Source organism: Microtus ochrogaster, chromosome 7 (assembly GCF_000317375.1).
Source record: "Microtus ochrogaster isolate Prairie Vole_2 chromosome 7, MicOch1.0, whole genome shotgun sequence".
NCBI classification, from domain to species: domain Eukaryota; kingdom Metazoa; phylum Chordata; class Mammalia; order Rodentia; family Cricetidae; genus Microtus; species Microtus ochrogaster.
This window is the reverse complement of record NC_022014.1, coordinates 66,775,787-66,794,128: the sequence shown is the minus strand read 5'-3', so window position 1 is coordinate 66,794,128 and position 18,342 is coordinate 66,775,787. Positions and strand designations below refer to the sequence as shown.

At 39.5% G+C, this 18,342-nt stretch overlaps 1 protein-coding gene across 1 annotated transcript in view; it reads left to right on the top strand.

Annotated features, from left to right (window-relative positions):
- The window catches only part of Stxbp4 (syntaxin binding protein 4), a 166,100-nt gene that overhangs the window by 6,095 nt on the left and 141,663 nt on the right, over positions 1–18,342 (top strand). Inside the window, exons 2-4 of the mRNA XM_005350526.3 lie at positions 12,513–12,594; positions 13,197–13,324; positions 15,412–15,544. Coding sequence (XP_005350583.1) covers positions 13,278–13,324; positions 15,412–15,544 — 180 coding nt within the window. The 5' untranslated portion in view covers positions 12,513–12,594; positions 13,197–13,277. The remainder of the gene's footprint in view (positions 1–12,512; positions 12,595–13,196; positions 13,325–15,411; positions 15,545–18,342) is intronic.

Sequence of the window (18,342 nt, the reverse complement as noted above, 5' to 3'; positions counted from 1 at the left end):
GCCTCCTGTTCTGTTTTCTCCGCCTACCTAAGGGTTGGCCTATGAAATGGGCCTAGGCAGTTTCTTTATTAATAAGAAATCATTCCCACATCATAGTTTAGCTCACTTCCTGCTGCCTGTGGGATCAGTTTGTGGCTCCTTTTTCAGCACCATATCTGCCTGCATGTTGCCATGCCCCACCATGAAGATAATGGACTAAACCTCTAAAACTGTAAGCCACCCAATGAATTGGTTTTCTTTATGAGACTTGTCGTCATGGTGTCTCTTTACAGCAATAGAAACTCTAAGAGACCACTTGTCCCAGTTATTTCCAGCTTTTGTCTACAGTTCAATCTAGGATGGTCCCTTGTTTTTAGCTGTCCTACCTCTTTAGTTTTCACCAGTTTGAAATAGTTCTTTAGCCTTTCCACATGGCCTTGATTTTTTTTAAATAGCAGCAGCTAGTTAATAGCTATAGTGTCCTCAGTATGTGTCTGATTTTTGTGTGCGGTGCTTTCTCATGGTTTATGAGCCTCTGATAGAAACCACAGAAGTGAGCTGCTTGTCTCATTGAATTTCTTTAGGGATCGCATAAATTCAACTTGATTCATGACTGTGAGGTGTTTACCTCTTTACTAAATGTAATGTCTCAGTTATGGTTTCTAGTTCTGTGATCAAATGTCGTGACCAAAAAGGCAAGTTGGGGAGGAAAGGGTTTATTTGACCTATACTTCAACATTGCTATTCATCATTGAAGAAAGTCAGAACAAGAACTCCAACAGGGCAGGATCTCAGAGGCAGGAGATGATTCTAAGGACATGGAGGGATGCTGCTTACTGGCTTGCTTCCAGACTTTCTCAGCCTGCTTTCATAAAGCACCCAGGATCACCAGCCCAGGAATGGCACCACCCACAATGACTGGGCCCTTCCACATTGATCCTAATTGAGAAAATTTCTTACAGCTGGATTTCATAGAGGCCTTTCCTCAACTGAGGCACCTTCCTCTCTGATAACTACCTTGTATCAAGTTGACAGTCAAAACCTGCCAGTATATGTATTTTCAAGGATTTGTTTGTTTACATTTTTGTTTTAAGACAGTCTCTCAGAGAATCTCAGGCTGGCTTCAAACAGTCCTTCTATGTCAGTCATCAGCACTGCAATTAGGGATGTACACCACCATACCCAGCCAAGTTTCTTTATTGCAAGGGTCATAAAATCATTTTATACTCATTAAGATGCAATTAATGTATTTTGTGGGGAGAAGCTATTGGGAGTATCTGCAAGGCAGAGTGTTAACTCCTTTGCATATTTTTGATTCTGTGTTTTTATCAACACAGACCCATGAATTCTGTTCTAGTTAAGGGTGAATGGTACAGTTGGCATGCTCCTCTTCCATTCTTCCTGCCCTAACCTTGGTATTAGCCGTTACTGCAAGGGCCTGGCTTCCTATAGTGGAGAGTGATATTTAGAAATAAAACCAGGAACCGGAAGTAGTCATTATCCCTAGACCTTCTCAAACAGACCCAGACAACTTGGATGTATAGTTACAGTTGTGTATGTGTGCCCAACATGAGAAGTAAGTCTACTGTTATTTTTAATATATAGACTACCTGTTTGTTTCCCCCAGTATCTGAGCAAATTACCATAGCTGAGAACTTGGCCATAGGCATGTGAGCTTGCTTCTGCCTGGTATATGAACCCAAAGAATATGCTCCATTTTGGGCACCATCTAAACATTCAGCAGGACAAAAGAAAAGAGGGCAAAGCCAAAAGCAAAGTGACTATAGTTAGTGGCAGGCAGTTTTGAAGACCTGGAGGAAGGAAGGAAGGAAGGAAGGCCACAAAGGAGAAGCTTGATTCTGGAAATATAGTCCCTTCCCCTACCCTCTCCCAAGCCCAGCCCCCTTTGAGGCCAATCTTCCCATTCTGTAGATAAGGAAAAAAAAACAGACTGAAAGCATTGAAGTAACTTGCACAAGCAAAGTCAGCTGGGTAGTGTCAGCTGGAGCTTATGCTTAAAATGATTGTGACTCCTTGCTTCCTGGTATTTTTCTGTGCCCTGTATAGAAAGCAGTTTTGCAATGGACAGTGGTAACAACAAATGAACCATTTCCGTTTCAATATCAGGACAAGTTTCTTCTGCCTTGATTAAAATCATGAATGTGCTAAGTTGTCTATTTAGAAGACAGCATATTTTAAAATGATTTCTGAACTAGAACACACCGGAATTAAACATAAGATTGAAGTTAGAAAACAGTGTGGAGGCCTGAGGTCAAGGATCTTATAATACAAGACTGGCATATGCGGCTAGAGGAATACTGCAGTATTAGAAGCTGCCGAAATGAATTTGTTTTTCTCTACAGCTTTGGATGAATGCTTAACCCCAGGCTATAATTTGGTGAGTCTGAGTGTGTTCATGATGTTGCATAAATCACAGTGGTAACTAATGCCGAGGAGTGCTCCACCATGGATGGAATGTGAACTCCTCCGGGCTACTCTAACCCTGTTCTGCAGCTAGAAGTATGGCCGCACGTTTAAAATGTAAAGCCTGTACTGGCACTAAAGACTTGGCACCTAATGTCCAATGGCATTCTTCAGCAGAAGATAATTAAACCTGGTAAACTCTTTCTAGTTAGCTAGGGTCGTGTCTCGTTTTCCACTGATAAGGTAAAATAAATTGCCCTATAAACCTCTTGCTGTCACATATTGTTGTCTAACCTGGTTGTTTGTTTTCTGTAAACTTAAAGGTGATGAAGCTCTAGTTTTAAACTCAGAGATCCACCTGCCTCTGTCACACATCCCCTCCCAAACCCAGTGCTGGGATTTAAAATGTTTACCTTCATGCCTGGCTCATATTTTTCAGTATTTTAAAAGCACAATGTAATCGCAGCTTCAGTCTAAATATCTGTATTTCCCAGCAGTTTGTTTGCCTAATAAAATTCCTGGATTCATCCAGCAACGTGATACCTAGCAATTATTTTAATAGAATTAACAGCTGTTTATTTTGGAGTATTTATTACAATAATTGAGCTCACAGTATGAAGGAATACATATTTATATAAATAGTAAGAAAAATGAGTTGTAATTTAGTTGAAATCAGGCTAGATAATCACTATATCCCCATTAGTGCACAGCGATGCCATCAAGTTGCCGCAGAACTTCTTAGTTTCCTTCTTTATTTCCTGACAGCTGCTTTTATGCCTTTTTGATAGACTGGTCCTCTCTAGTGGGTGTTAATGAGCTTGTCTAAGTAACAGATATGATGAATAGAAAATATTCATTTATGCACTGCATATGTTCCTCATTCAAGTAACATTTATTATAGTAAAGCCACCTCTGTGAATATGTGGCTTGTCCGGTCTTACAGGACACTACTCTGAAATGTCCCTCTAATTTAAATAGTTCTTGAACTTGACTTGATTCTCTGCTTGTTTCTGTCTTGAATATGTTAATAGTTATTTAATGTGGAACCTTGTGTTTTCATTTTATATTAGGTCCTTGTTATAGCCAGTCCTGGTCAATTTAGAAATGAGTATACACACAAACACACACACACACAATACACACCTGTCTTATCTCAAATGCACTGACTGACATTCTGTTTGAGCTAAAGAACAATCTACCTATTGGAATAAGCAACGTTAAAGGCAAAGGCCCAAAACCAAGTGGAAATGCAGAACCAGAGAGCCCAACCTTAGATGGTTAAAGACAGAATAAAGGCAAAAGGAAAATCTCAGTCTCCAGTGAACAGTCAAGTTATTCCTTGAACTAAAATCAATCCAAAACCCAAGCTCCTTACCCTTGTGCACAAGGTTAGGTAGTGTAGATCCTTCCTACCTCTGTACTCTTGTCCTGCCTCCATTCACCGTGGTCCAGCTGCACTTCTTCATATTCTGTAGATACCCACTTGTGTGCTGCTGTTCAAGAACCATTTGTCTCATGTCTCACAGAGATCCGCCTGCCTCTGCCTCCTGAGTGCTGGGATTAAAGGCATGCACCTCCTGGCTCATTTTGTTCTTAAGGAAAATCTGAACCTGCAGGTCTTACTTCACAACAGGGGATATTTCTTTTCTAATATGAGATCCAGTGTTGGGCATTTCTAAACCATCTGTAAAACTACATTGTCACACCTCACCTCGTCCAGCAAGGATGACGTGCGACACACCGGAGCTCTTCTCACTGCAGTTTATTCCAGGACTTTATTCACTTTCTCTCTCTCTCCCTTCCCCTCTCTCACCGGGCAAACCTCTCCCAGCCCTTAAGTAGGCATGGGCTGCCAATCCCGGATTGCCAGGTGGGCACTGCCCATAGGCCCACGCATATGCAAGCAGCTGATGATCATTGTGTGATCAGGCATAGGTCAGGCCTTAGCCATCTCAGGAGTTGACTATACATCTCCATCAGGTGTGATTCCACTCAGCTCGCTACACTACATATTCACATATTATTTTTTACTGGGTAGGCAGCATCACTGTGCCCTCACTCCCTTTGAAGTGACTGCAGAGTGAGGTGGCTAGACTAGCATGCTTTTCCCACTTGGGTTCCACACAGATGACCTGATCACAGGCTGCTCCTTGCCTGCAATCATCTTAAGAGACATGGATATCAGAAACACGATCCGTGTCCTCCCTCCAAAAGCACAGGAGTCCTTGTAGTGAAAGTTAGAAGATGCATGTGCTTGCTGTTCCACATGTAAGTCAGTGGCTTCTCAAATACCTGGGCTAGCTGGGCAGCAGAAGTGGAGCTCAGACCTGAGACAGCCAGCACTCTTTCAGTTGTGGCACGCTTCTGTATCGTCCTAGCCAGGGTTACTGTTCCTGTGAGGAAACACCGTGACCAAAGCAAGTTGAGGAAGAAAAAGATTATTGGGCTTTCAGTTCTGTATCACTTTGATCACTGGAGGACAGGAACTCAAACAGGGCAGGAACCTAGAGGCAGGAGCTGATGCAGAGGCCATGGAGGAGAGCTGCTTACTGACTTGTTCCTCGTGGCTTGCTCAGGCTTCTTTCTTATAGAACCCAGGACCACCAGGGCAGGGATGGCACCACTTTCAATGGACTGGGCCCTCCTCCATCAATCACTAATTAAGAAAATGCCTTATGTAGTAATAGGAGCGGCGGGCTGCGTCCCGGCACCCGGCCGCCCACATGGCTAGCTCTACCCGAAATAATTACACGGACACTGTGTTCATTTAATCACCGCTTGGCCCTTTAGCTCTAGCCCTTACTGGCTAATTCTGATATCCCGATCAACCCATCTCTAATAATCTGTGAGCACCGGTCTTAGTGAGCACCGGTCTTACCGGGAGTGTATCTTCCCAGGAGCGGGGAGCATGGCGTCTCTCTGAGGCATCTGCTCCCGAGAGCAGAGCTGTGGAGTCTGAGCTCACTTCCTCTTCCTCCCAGCATTCTGTTCTGTTTACTCCACCCACCTATGTTCTAAGCTATGAGCCCAAGCAGTTTGTTTATTACTTAACCAATGAAATCAACAGATTGATATATGACACTCCCACATCAGCCTTACAGGCTTACCTACAGCTCAATCTTATGGAGGCATTTTCCCAATTGAGATTCCCTTCTCTGATAACTCTAGCTTGTATCCAGTTGACAAAAATATCTGCACACAGGCCAAGAAATGCCATCTAGGTGAACTACTCATGATGGCATTCATGAGCAGATATTCTATATGTTGGCTAAGTCAGCTCTTACTATCCATAAAGTGTTGCAATACCCATCTTTAGAAGCTATCCTATGGCTCCATACCCGTGCACATATGGGCAAAACTAATTGGATCCAACTGGTTACTTTTTAGAAAAGAGAAAATAGGAAGACATGAGATTGTAAAGTGGGTGTGGGAGGAATTGGAGAAAGAAATGGGTTGAATATGATCAAAACACATTATGTACATGTATGATATTCTCAAAGAATAAGTACAAATCCTCTATCTTTTAAAAAGATATCTTGACTTTAATAAAAACCCTGGGTTTGTGTTTACTTCCTTATGGCTCCCCAAAAGCCTGTCCTTAAAATGTTTTGTGTTCCCCTCTCATTTCTTTCTAACCTTCTCTTTTTCCCTTTTTCTGTTTTGGTTTTTTTTCTTTTTCTTTTTTGTTACTTTCTTGAGACAGGGTCTCCCTGTCTCAAGACTCATGCGACTCATGAGCCTCCTCTTTCCCCAACCTCCCTGTGCTGGTATCACAGGGATGTAGCCATGCCCACTGATACTCCCTTCTATTGTGCACAATCACTTATGCGTTAAATTTTTATTTCAAAGAGTGTTTTGTAAACCTTTCTTTAGATAAATATGACTAATTAGCTATATCTTTTGTGAGCAAATCATGTTGTATCCTATATTTCCTTACTGCTCTATCCAGAAACTAGTTTCTTTATATAGCATGTGAATACCCCAGCCCCAGTAAAATTTTACTCTTATATCCTTGGAAAGAGGAGCAGTCCTCTCCTTTAGGAAGAGCCTCATTGAGCACCTTTCTACTCCCCTACCAATACAAGATAAGTCCTTCCACTCAGTGTGATCTAACAGTCCCCTCTGTTTTGATTGGAATAGTGAAACGCATCTTCAGAGACCTATTATATGGCCGGAAGTCTCGGAAAAGAAGCTTTCTTAGGGGGCTTATGAGTTACTATTATTATCATCATTATTAGATTTTGGAGTCTTGATATTAAACCAACAAATCTCTTCTTGACTGGGTATCACACTTTTTTCCTTCCTTTTCCTTCTAGTGATCTTTTTACTGAGGGCAAATGGTTTCAAAGACATTGGGGTTTCTTGACCTCACAGTTTGTAAAATGCTTTGAAATGAATATAGCAGCACGCTGTCAAGGAAGGGTAGGTATTAGACTGTGCTTGTAAAAGCTCTTATGAGTATTCGAGATGTATTATTTTAATATTTGAAATGACAACAGAAAGAAGTCCAATGGTTTATGATAAGGAGAGTCTGTGTGCATGTGTGTGCTGAGGTGTTAGGATGCACTTGTATATAAATCAATGTGTTGCAGACGGGCAGTTTACGATAAAAGGGTGTGTGTATGTACATGCACGCATGCACATGTATACACTTGTGTTGCTGTGTGTTGGCTTGCTAGTAACTTTTTCCATTTAAGACATCTAATTGTTTACAGAGCTTGGAGTCTGAGAGAAATTATTTCCTAGAAGATACTACAGTTAAATCTTTTCATCATTTACAAAGTAGTTGGTGTGTAAGTGCCAGTGTATGTATTCAGTGTACATGTGTGAGTGAGCATACTTAAGTGTGTGTATGGGCATGTTGCAGGGCTGGGAGTGGCAATCAGGTGTCCTCTGTCACTCTCCCATATTTTTGAGGCATCTCTTACTAACAGTGGAAGTCGTAAGTTTGCTATACTTGCTGGCCAGCAAGCCTCAGTGGCCCTCCCTTCTCAAGTCCCCAGCACGGGGATTCCAAGGGTACTCAGCCTTATACAGGGGTGCTGGGGATAGAACTCAGGTCCTTATGTGTTGTTGGTTGTTTTTACTCTTGGAGTATCAGCTTCCCATCTCCCACATAATTACATACAAGACTTGTTATTTCTTATGAATGCCTGGCCTTAGCTTGGCTTGTTTCTAACTAGCTTTTCTTAAATTATCCTACCTTTTGCCTCTCAGATTTTACCTTTCTCCATTTCTGCATATCTTCCTGTCTTTTTACTCCGTAACTGGTTCTATGGCTGGCCTCTATCATCCTCCTCTGCTTGTTCTCTTTCTCTTTGTTCTTCTTTTCCAAGATTTCACCTTATATTTATTCTCTCTGCCTACCAGCCCACCTATTCTTTCTTCTACCTCACTACTGACCATTCAGCTCTTTATTAGACCAATCAGGTGTTATAGACAGGCAAAGTAACACAGCTTCACAGAGTTAAACAAATGCAACATAAAAGAATGCAACTCATCTTTGCATCATTAAACAAATATTCCATGGTATAAACAAATGGAACACAAATTAAGATTCCACAACACTCGTGCTTGTCCCACCAAATAGGTTTTGAAAAAAGTTTTAAGAAAAAAATATTGAAAAACTAACTTACAGTTTACAAGATTGATATGAAGATAACTTTAGAACCCTGTAGGAATTCACAAAAGAATTTATCACAAAAGATATACCAAGTTCTTTGAATCAGAATAGGATCATAAAAATCGGTACTAATACTTTCTCATTTATAATATAATTTTCTAACATACCATTGCTTCATTTTTTTAATTAAGGAAAATTTGAAATTAATATATACATATAAAACCCAAACAACTAGGAAAAGTTGACTAAATAAAATATAAAGGGAGAATTGTTTTATAAGATGTAGAAATATATTATAAAGCCTATTGTAATTAATTAATTTTAGTGCATGAATAAATAGTCTAATCAAAGAAATCAAATGAAAATGGCAAGAACTGATTCAAATACAAGAATTAGTCTGAAGGTTGCATCTCAAATCAGAGATGGTAAACAGCTTGTAAGTGTGGTCAGATGTGGGGATGATCTTCCAGGGAGAAAAGCCAGGATGTCCTCTACATCCGTCTTAAGGCGGTGATCAAGGACTTTTAAATGAAGTCATAAAGTCTCAAAAGAAAATACGCGGGACTGACTTATTTACCTGGGAGTGGGAAAGGAGTTTCTATTTCACACTGAAGTACAGAAATCCTCAAAGATGAGTGGATATAGCCGCATGTGTTTACATAAAATGTCCACAACCAAAAACAGAGAGAGAAAACTGTGTTTGCAGTTTTAGTGCTGATGGGTGGATATTGAACAGAAAAAATATAGAAAGTGGCAAAATAAGCACCTTTTTTAAAACAAAATCTCTGGCTTCCTTAAGATACAATTTTCATTAAGACTTCAAAAAATTTAGGAATTAATCATGTTGGTGACATTTAGAATAACAGACATTATGGGGGGGTAGTTGAAATTTGTATCAGTTTCTTTATGACATGCCTGGTAATTTCATCCTGTTAATATTTACTATCATTTCTTATTTATTTTATGCCTACCTATTTTACTTTTTTGTGCATTTGATATAGTAAAATGTCTCATTTTAGAAATTGTTGAGATTATAAATTACCAAGTCTTAATCAAAGATTGTATACATGATGGCCAGATATTTTTTATCTGATAAGATTTCTGATTATTTATAGTTTAATTAAGTTATAAGAGGAAAGATTGATATATCACAGTAAAGCCTAGTTTTCTGAAATGAATTCATCTTATTAAAGAAAATGCTATTCTGTAGTTTCCCAGTTTCTGTTTCTGCTGACCTAATCTTGTCTCTCTTCTGACTCAGCAAGTTAGAGAAGCAGTATATTTCATTGAGTGCTTATATTTTCAGTAAAAGAAAAAAAAATGTTTACTTCTGTATCACTCTGTCAAAGTGGTGGGTGCTTATGTGTCATGCTTCTATGTGTGACTGTGGATAACATTGCTAAAACCTCTATTGGTTAAACGGTGTACAAGCTTGTATAAAAGAACCAGGGGTACAGAAATGGAATTGATGACTTAGTTGGTAAGCTCCAGTACCCACATAAAAAGCCTGGTGTGATGGCATCCTTTGGTCAACCCCATGCTCAGGAGCTAGAGAGGCATTTCTGTCTATCAGGTTTTGTGGGAGGCTCCGCCTCAAAATCTCAGATGGGGAATAAGGAGGACTCCTGATGTAAGCCTCTCCGCAGGTACTTGCCTGCATGCTCACATATGCACATGCCCACACAAATACACTTACACTACACATGCATGAATAAAATACGGAGGTAGGAAATGAACATGGGAGAAGGAGCTTACATAAAAAAATTAATTTAAAGAATAATCTTGGATTTGGTTGGAGAGATAGCTTCGTCAGTAAAATGTCTACCATGCAAGCGGGAAGGCCTGAGTTTACAGAATCCATGTAAAAAACCTAGGGTGGCCATCCACTCTTATTATTACAGCCTTATAGCTCACTGGCCAGCTAGCCTGAATTGGTGAGTTCCAGATTCACCGAGACATGCTGTCTCATAAAAAAAAAAAAAAAAAAAAAAAAAAAAAAAAATTAAAGTGAGAAAGCGGGAAAGAAAAGACACCGGACATTGACCTCCAATTAGAGGCACCATATACTTGTGTGCATCCACAGTTGCAGGGCTGTTGACAAGTAACACACACACAGAGACTGTTTGGATGGCTAAGATTAAACTCGTGCTATTATACAAGTTTCTGTACTCTTCATGGAAAGCGATAATGTGTTACTGCCATTAACATACATCCAGTTTGGGCGGGCTTAGCATGGTGTTTTTCACGTAAGATTATTTCATAGCATGCTGGATTAGAAAAGGCTTGAGTTTTAATGCTAGAAAAATAGTTTAAGTTACCCTTGGCCTCTGGCCTGTGATAATAGATAAATCCTATAGTTTCTCTGTAAATTTTGTGTAAAAAAAAAAAATGTTTGCCTTGAGAGGCTTCTGGATTAGAAAACCTACAGTGGCCCAGGCTCTACTGATGGTTAGTGATGACTAAACACAGAAACATCAGCGATGATTCTGGGATAGGCAGGCTTCCTCCACACTTCCTCAGCCCCCTTGTGAACAGCACTGTCAGCACACCCACACCTTCTGGCATCTGTTTGTCTGTCTCTGAAGCTGGTTTCTGCTCCTTGTTATCTGTAACCAGCTAGTGCACTGCTCAGCATGTTTAAGTGAGTGAAATAATTTGGGCACTTAAATTCTAATGCATTAAAATAGAATTTTGTTTAAAACTCAAATTTTGTCATTACATGAAATCCAGTATAGAAACTAGCATTAATACATGCTTACTTCTGGATGTGTTCCAAGGAGGCTTGAGGACCCCTGTTTTATGAGGACAGACTGCCACTAGATGGGGATCTTAGTCACTTTAGTAACCACTGGAAATCTGCTGGGGCTTCCTTTCTCCTCCCTCCTTCCCTCCCTTCTTTCTCCTTCCTTTCTTTCTCCCCTTCTCCCTCCTTCCTTCCTTTCTTCCTTCCTTCCTCTTTCCTCCCTCCTTCCTTCCTTTTTCCTTCTTTCCTCCCCTTCTCCTTCCTTCCTTCCTTCCTTCCTTCCTTCCTTCCTTCCTCTTTCCTTCCTTCCTCTTCCGTTCCTTCCTCCTTCCTTTCTTCCTCCCCTTCTCCTTCCTTTCTTCCTTCCTTCCCTCCCTCCTTCCTTTTTTCATATCATCCTTTGTACTAGTGTTGCTATTCCTATATTAGGATGAGATGATTCCAGAAAGCTAGTTGACTTTTGAGGCCAAGTCACTAGCACACGGCAATGTTGTAATTCTTGATTTTTCAACTTAACATCTCTTACATTTTCTGTGATATACAATAAAATAAGTGCCTCTGAAATATTTCATATAATCTTTGACACATGGTGTCAATAAACAGTAGCTACTCCTATTTTATATCTGAACGTCCTTATTTAAGGGCTGTGACCTCCCTGTGCTCCATTATTAAAGCAGTCTGAAAAGTCCGTGCAAACACTCTTAGAATTGAGCTCTCTATGGCACAATGGCTCCAAGCTCCGAGTCAGTATCAATCAAAGCTGTGTCTTCAAGTCATCACCTCTCCTTTCCTAGGGGTTAGTACTGATGCCACTGGAGTTTTGCTGTTGGCAGTGCAGTGGCTTGATGGCATCATTTCTGTGACCACTCATGACCTGAGTGCCTCCATTATCCCACTTGCTACTTACTGTAGGTGCTGGAATGCCGAGCTATGTTGTTAACGCCCAGGGAATATAACTTACTAAGGTCCCTAAAGATGGATTGTTGGTTCCTTTGTCCAGGGCTCCATTGGTTTTTACAGAGAAGAGGTCTTTATTTCTCCTATGTACAATGGTCGGGGAAAAGGTAGGATAAACCCCCTGGTTCTAGTTCTCTGACTCTGTGATTGACTTACAACAAATGTAAGATAAAGGGAACAGTTTGGTAAGTTTCCACTCTGTGTGCGTACTCTGACGGAAACATCACTGCTCAAGGGGCCTGTTGTATCAACGAAGCTGAGACTTAGTGAAGCCTGGAAATATCAATTGGAGGCCGGAGAAATGAGTGCCAAGATCTTTTCTGTAGGCTGCAAAGCCCAACTTCTAACTGAGGAAGCAAGCACTATGCATGGATGTGGGGAAGCACAATGCCTTTGAATCTCCTCGCTCAGTTCTTTAGTTAAGAGGACTGTGCAAAAGGATCCAGATGTGGTTTTCAACCCTAAAGTATTGGCTGTTTTCAATCAATCACACCATGTCACAGTTAAAAGGAAATTTTAGGAAAGACCTGCTTTTGGTTGAAAATGACACTTTATCCTTAGAATGTCTCTTCTCTCCATCCCAGGAGTACTCATGAGAGAGAGTTAAAGGATTACATGTAGTGTGTACTCCTGGTGTTAAAGGGAAGTTCCTCGGCCTCACTTGCGTTTCTCACACACCCGTAGTGAATCTCTGCCTGAATGTAGTTTATTTTAATTAAGCAACGCTGTATTATTCACTGTGGAGTTATATAAGACATTAAAACCATGTCTTTTTCCTTTTCATAGGAAAGTGCTTAAGAAACACGTGAAGTGGAGTAATATGAGCTGCAGTTATATAGAATCTGCAAGAAGATTCTCGGGGGAATTGGTGAGATAGGAATTTCTGTTTTCTTCAGCTATATTCTGTAATTATTTTTCTGAGCTCCATAGCCTTGTGCTTACAGGAGACACTTTCCAGTCCTTTGCATTTTAAGCTTATCACTCATGGAAGTCGTAATCACTGCTGAAAACATCACTGCATTTGTCACCTGTACTAAAGAGCATGAATTTAATATGTTCATAGCGATGTTGGGATCAGTCCATCTATCTGTAGCTGTCTTGATAGTTCAGATGTTACCATCAATGACTAAAATGTCATAGCACATGATAAATATAGCAATAAAAATATAAGGGCTTATGTTGTTTATTGCCACACTTATATAATGTCTTTTTTTTAGATTTATTTATTTATTATTTATACAGTGTTCTTTCTGCATGTCTGCCTGCAGGCCAGAAGAGGGCACATGATCTCATTACAGATGGTTGTGAGCCACCATGTGGGTGCTGGGATTTGAACTCAGAACCTTTGGAAGAGCAGGCAGTGCTCTTAATAGCTGAATCGTCTCTTCAGTCCCACTTATATAATGTCTTTATGTAACTTTGGAGCTACATTGGAATGTTCTAAGACTTGAAAAATTTTCTTTATTCCAGTCTAAAGAAAAGAAGAATATTTAGACTCTTCAAGTTCTTCCTTTACACCGCTGTTAAATCCAAGACAACTGTGGTGAAAGCATGAATAAATATACATCTGCTGCAGGATCATCCAGCCTACTTGAAAAGTAATTTTTTAAAATGTAATTTAATATGTTTTGAAAGGTATACACTCTTAAGTTTTGTTTTGTGGCTGTGTGGCCTAGGGAAGCAATGCTGAGCTGTGAGTAAAATAACACGTTGATTACTGGGGCTTTGGTGTGTGCTAGTGGGCCTTCCATCGCCATGATCGTAACACCTGAGACAGTCAACTTTGAAACATGAAGGACTCTTGGCTCAGTTTTCAGCGTGTGTTCACGCCTCTTCTCTGAGCCTGTGGAGACACAGCCACATCATGTTCCTGCTGGTCTCTTTACTGCATAGTGGCCAAAAGGCAGATCTCAGTGTCGCTCCCAGGCCATTCCCCCAGAATCTAGAGCCCTGGAACTAGGCCTTGTCTCTTGAAGATACTAGCAGTAACTTCTTAGTAGCATTTCAAGCCTTTTAACACAGGCCTTTGGGGGACCCCTTCAAACCATAGTAAAATGTAAATAACCTACAAAGTAAACCCTGCATGCTCATTAAAATTCCTGGTACAGATTGTGGGGTTTTTTGTTTTTTAAATCTGGTTTGATTCTTTTGAAATTATCTAAGTTTAGCTTTTGCTGACCAACAATCCCCAAATGTCTGAAAATAATAAGCATTACTTTTTTCCTTATAGTTCTGTGGGCTGGCTACAAAATTCTGGTGGGCAATAGATGGCATAACAATGTCTGTCAGCTCAGCTCAAAGGCTGGGTGACTGAATTCCCCTCCTTCCATCTGATCTTTCATCCTTCAGGAGGCTAACTTGGACCTTGTCAAACAGTAGCAGAATGGTTCCTAGCGGGCAGCATAAGTGTTTTGCAAATATCTATCTTCCTCACACTTGATTTTGTTAGTATCCTCTGGATACTAAAGTAATCCAATAGGAAAGGCCAAATTCAAGTAGGAAAGATAACGATGGCTTGTAGAAAGGCTCCTTACCAAGTGGTTTGTGGATAGCAACCAAAGAAGCCGGTAAATATTTTATAAACAGATAAAGTATGTTTTACAAGGTTCAAGCAGGGAAGGTCTCCTCTAACTTGTCTTGTCCTGTGCCCTCAGTCTTCCTACAGATAAATATCGTTATTCTTTCAGTTGTTTTTGGTTCTCCGTTTTGCATAAACAAATGCATAGACATGTATACATACAAAAATGGATATAGGCATATGTATGTATATATTTTTATTTTTTATTTATTTATTTATTTTTTTTTTTGATTTTTGAGACAGGGTTTCTCCGTAGCTTTTTGGTTCCTGTCCTGGCATTAGCTCTTGTAGGCCAGGCTGGCCTCGAACTCACAGAGATCCGCCTGCCTCTGCCTCCCGAGTGCTGGGATTAAAGGCGTGCGCCACCACCGCCCGGCCCCTGTATATATTTTTATATTTCACTCTTCAAAATAGTCTAAAATGAAAGTGTGTGTGTGTGTAAACAACTAGAACAAAGGTTTTACAAATATTAAATGTATTAAGCCCAGCTTTGTTTCTAACTTTGTTTAAGTTTTGTTTGACCAACTTGCTCAGAAATACAACTTGGTGGCATACCTACCTTGTGTTGAATTCTTCTGGCAGTTTTTTTTTTGGTGGCATTTCTCATGTGCAGCAGAAATTACAACTGAAGCAAGTGCTTTGTAACAATAAAATTTTCCTAAATTAAAAGGATAATGTTTTGAAATTCACATGGAAGTAAATTTATTTTGCTCTTAGTATGTATAAATATGAAGTTGTTTACCTGATACGTTAAAACGTTTGGTTTTAGAGCCAATCTTATAAACAGATTAAAAAAAAAACAAATCTCAGGCCCTTTGTAGTAAATCCTGGAATTTAATTAAGCAACATTTAGCAACTGCTTTTCTTATACTTCTCAGAAATAGACATAGTGCTGTCACTAATTGTTTTATGTTTTATGTGAGAAATGAAAATACTAATATTAATTCATTTGACTTCTTTTCAATGATACTCTTCAAATATCATTGCTAGTATGCATTAACTATTTTGGGTTATATACATCTGACAATTTGATCTAATAAATAGCTGAAAGAAAACTATGTATAGACCTCTAATCTAACCTGTAAGTGCTAATATATTTTATCCTAGGGATCCTGCCTTTCAAGTGATTACAGTTACTAAGGAAACAGGCCTGGGTTTAAAGATCCTAGGTGGAATTAACAGGAATGAAGGCCCATTGGTATATATTGAGGAAGTCGTTCCTGGAGGCGACTGTTACAAGGTAAACATAAAATAATCAATAATGACAGAAATGCATCAGTGGTAAGATTTGTTTTCTTCCTTCAGGAAAACTTTTTATATGAGTTGAATGTCCTCAGTGAAAGCTACAAGGGGACCTTTACCCTCAAGGACTTTTACCCTATAAATTCTCCAGGAAGCAAGTAATCAATTATGTAGACACGAACTCAAGGTTGTGCATTGCTTCTGATTGCACACTGTTCAAACCATCTCAGAAGCAGAGTTCAGAGAAGTTGTATCTGAAGACATGTTGCCTATGTGCCTGCTGACTTTGGATCACCTTGGTCACCTGACCTTGAGCTGTGTCTGATTGCCCTCCTAATTGCAAAAGGAAATGAAGCAGCAAACTGAACTGTTTCATTTCCTGATTTGCAGTAATTCTCATTGACTCATTAGCTGACCTTATTATTTGTCCACAAGAGACTAGATTCAACCTGGGAATGAGAAACTAGATCTAGAATTAAGTGCAGATAGTGGCTAGCCTTTTTTCCTTAATCACATGAATGTGATAGACCGTCCATTTCTTTGTCTGGTGCCTAAGAAAGTCAGGGCCTGATTTTAATCAAAACTCCAGCAACTTAGTTAATAAAATCTCATGATTTTGGCATTGTCACCCCTTTGAGGTTTTATTTATGTCAACCTAGATATCTTGGTTAAGGATCTTCTAAGTTTATTCTTAAAATTGTTCTTTCAGGGTTTTCTTAAATCAATAATTTCACTTTTACCCTTCTCTCACTGTAGACTCTTACAGAGCAAACAGTTTGTCTTTTCAGTTAGATTTTTATTTCCTCACTAAAGATAAACAGAGAGAGAGAGAGAGAGAGAGAGAGAGAGAGAGAGAGAGAGAGAGGATTGACCTGTTTTAGGTTTGTTCATTTCAGAAGGCATCTCTGTATCTCTGTGCTGGCTTGTATGTCAACTTGACACAAACAGCTATAGTAATCTGAGAGACAAAAACTCTGTTGAGAAACCAGGCTGTAGGAAAGCTAGGGCATTTCCTTAATTAGTGATTGATACATGAAGGTCCAGCCTATGATGGGTGTGGGCAACCTTGTGCTAGTGGTTCTGGATGAGCAAGCCACAAGGAGCAAGCCAGGTCAGAAGCATTCCTCCATGGCCTCTGCATCTGTTCCTGTCTCCAGCTTCCTGCTCTGCTTGAGTTCCTGCCCTTAGTGTCCTCAATGACGGACTTTTGTCCGGAAGTGTCAGTGAAATAAATGGTTTTCTCTCCTGCGCAGGTTGCTTTTGGGTATGGTGTTTCATCAAAAGAGAAACACTAATCATCTTTCCAAATACCTTCTGAATTCTAAATTATTGCCAGTTTAAGGTATTATAAAGATCTACATTTAAGCTATTCAAGTTAAATCATTAGACAGCATAGGTTAATGTTAAAGTTAAACAAATTCAATCCACTTTTCCCCAATAATCTTTTTGGCAAGATTTAAGAGATTCTCTCTCAGTACAGTTTTAAAGCTTAGAGATGTGGGTGGGGAGAACGGGATTTAGACTTGAGGATTTAGTATAGTTTAAGTCATTTGCTTGTTTGCCTGTTTGAGACGGAGACTTTGTTTTAGATCTGGCTAACCTGGAACTCACTACATACCCCACATCAGCCTCCAACTCATGCCAGTCCTCTTAATTCAACCTCTCAGACGTTCATATTAAAGATCACCATGCCCTGCTAACTCAGATACTTTGGGTAGGGTGCAATAATAGTTCAAGGTGCCTGATAAAATTTATACCCTTTCATTTCCATAAATACTTTAAATCAGACTAATAAATTGAACATAGTAATTTTTTTTTTTTTTTTTTGGTTTTTCGAGACAGGGTTTCTCTGTAGCTTTTGGAGCCTGTCCTGGAACTAGCTCTTGTAGACCAGGCTGTCTTCGAACTCCCAGAGATCCGCCTGCCTCTGCCTCCCAAGTGCTGGGATTAAAGGCGTGCGCCACCACCGCCCAGCTTGAACATAGTAATTTTAAGTGGCTTTTTTCCTGCTCTAAATATAGCAGATTAAGAATTATGCTCATGATATATACCTTTTCTTGGTTCAGGTGTTCTAGAAGACAAAACTTTCTAATGGCTTGTTTTCTTCATTTACCACTAGAGAGCAGCATGAAGTTATTAATGTTCAGGTCATATGCAAAAGAAGAAAACCAATTAGAAAGACATATAGAAGAATAAGTAATCCTCCTGTCCTTATATTTTGTAAATATTTCCTTCAGAATGCTATATGCAAATACAAAATAATGCATATTTACTGCAAATATTTTGTTGATAATATGCTTCTAGTGATCTAGATTCTATTTTAAGTAAGTGTCCTATCACTCTTGCTAGTCTTTTATTTTTGACACAAGGTTTTACAAAGTTGCCCAGGCTGGCCTTGGACATATCTTAGCACTGTATTTATTTTATCATATACTATTGATCTTTTTGCTTTTTCTTGGGCCTATTAGTCATTCTCTCCTTCTCTTTTCCTTTTCCTCTGTCTGTCTGTCTGTCTGTCTGTCTGTCTGTGGTGTGTGTGTGTGTGTGTGTGTGTGTATCGTATGTGTACATGAAAGTGGGAGTCGGGTAGAACTTGAGCCACCCTCTTCTCTTAGCTTCCTGACTAGATGGTATTACACTAATCTAACATAAAAATACAATTTTAATCTGTACAGAATTTCTACATGCTAGTTATATTCATAGAAACATAGGCTAAAATGCCAGACTTATTAATTGTTAATTGTTTTCTGAATTTCATATGTGCTTTAACTAGGGTATAATTTTTTAAATTTCTGT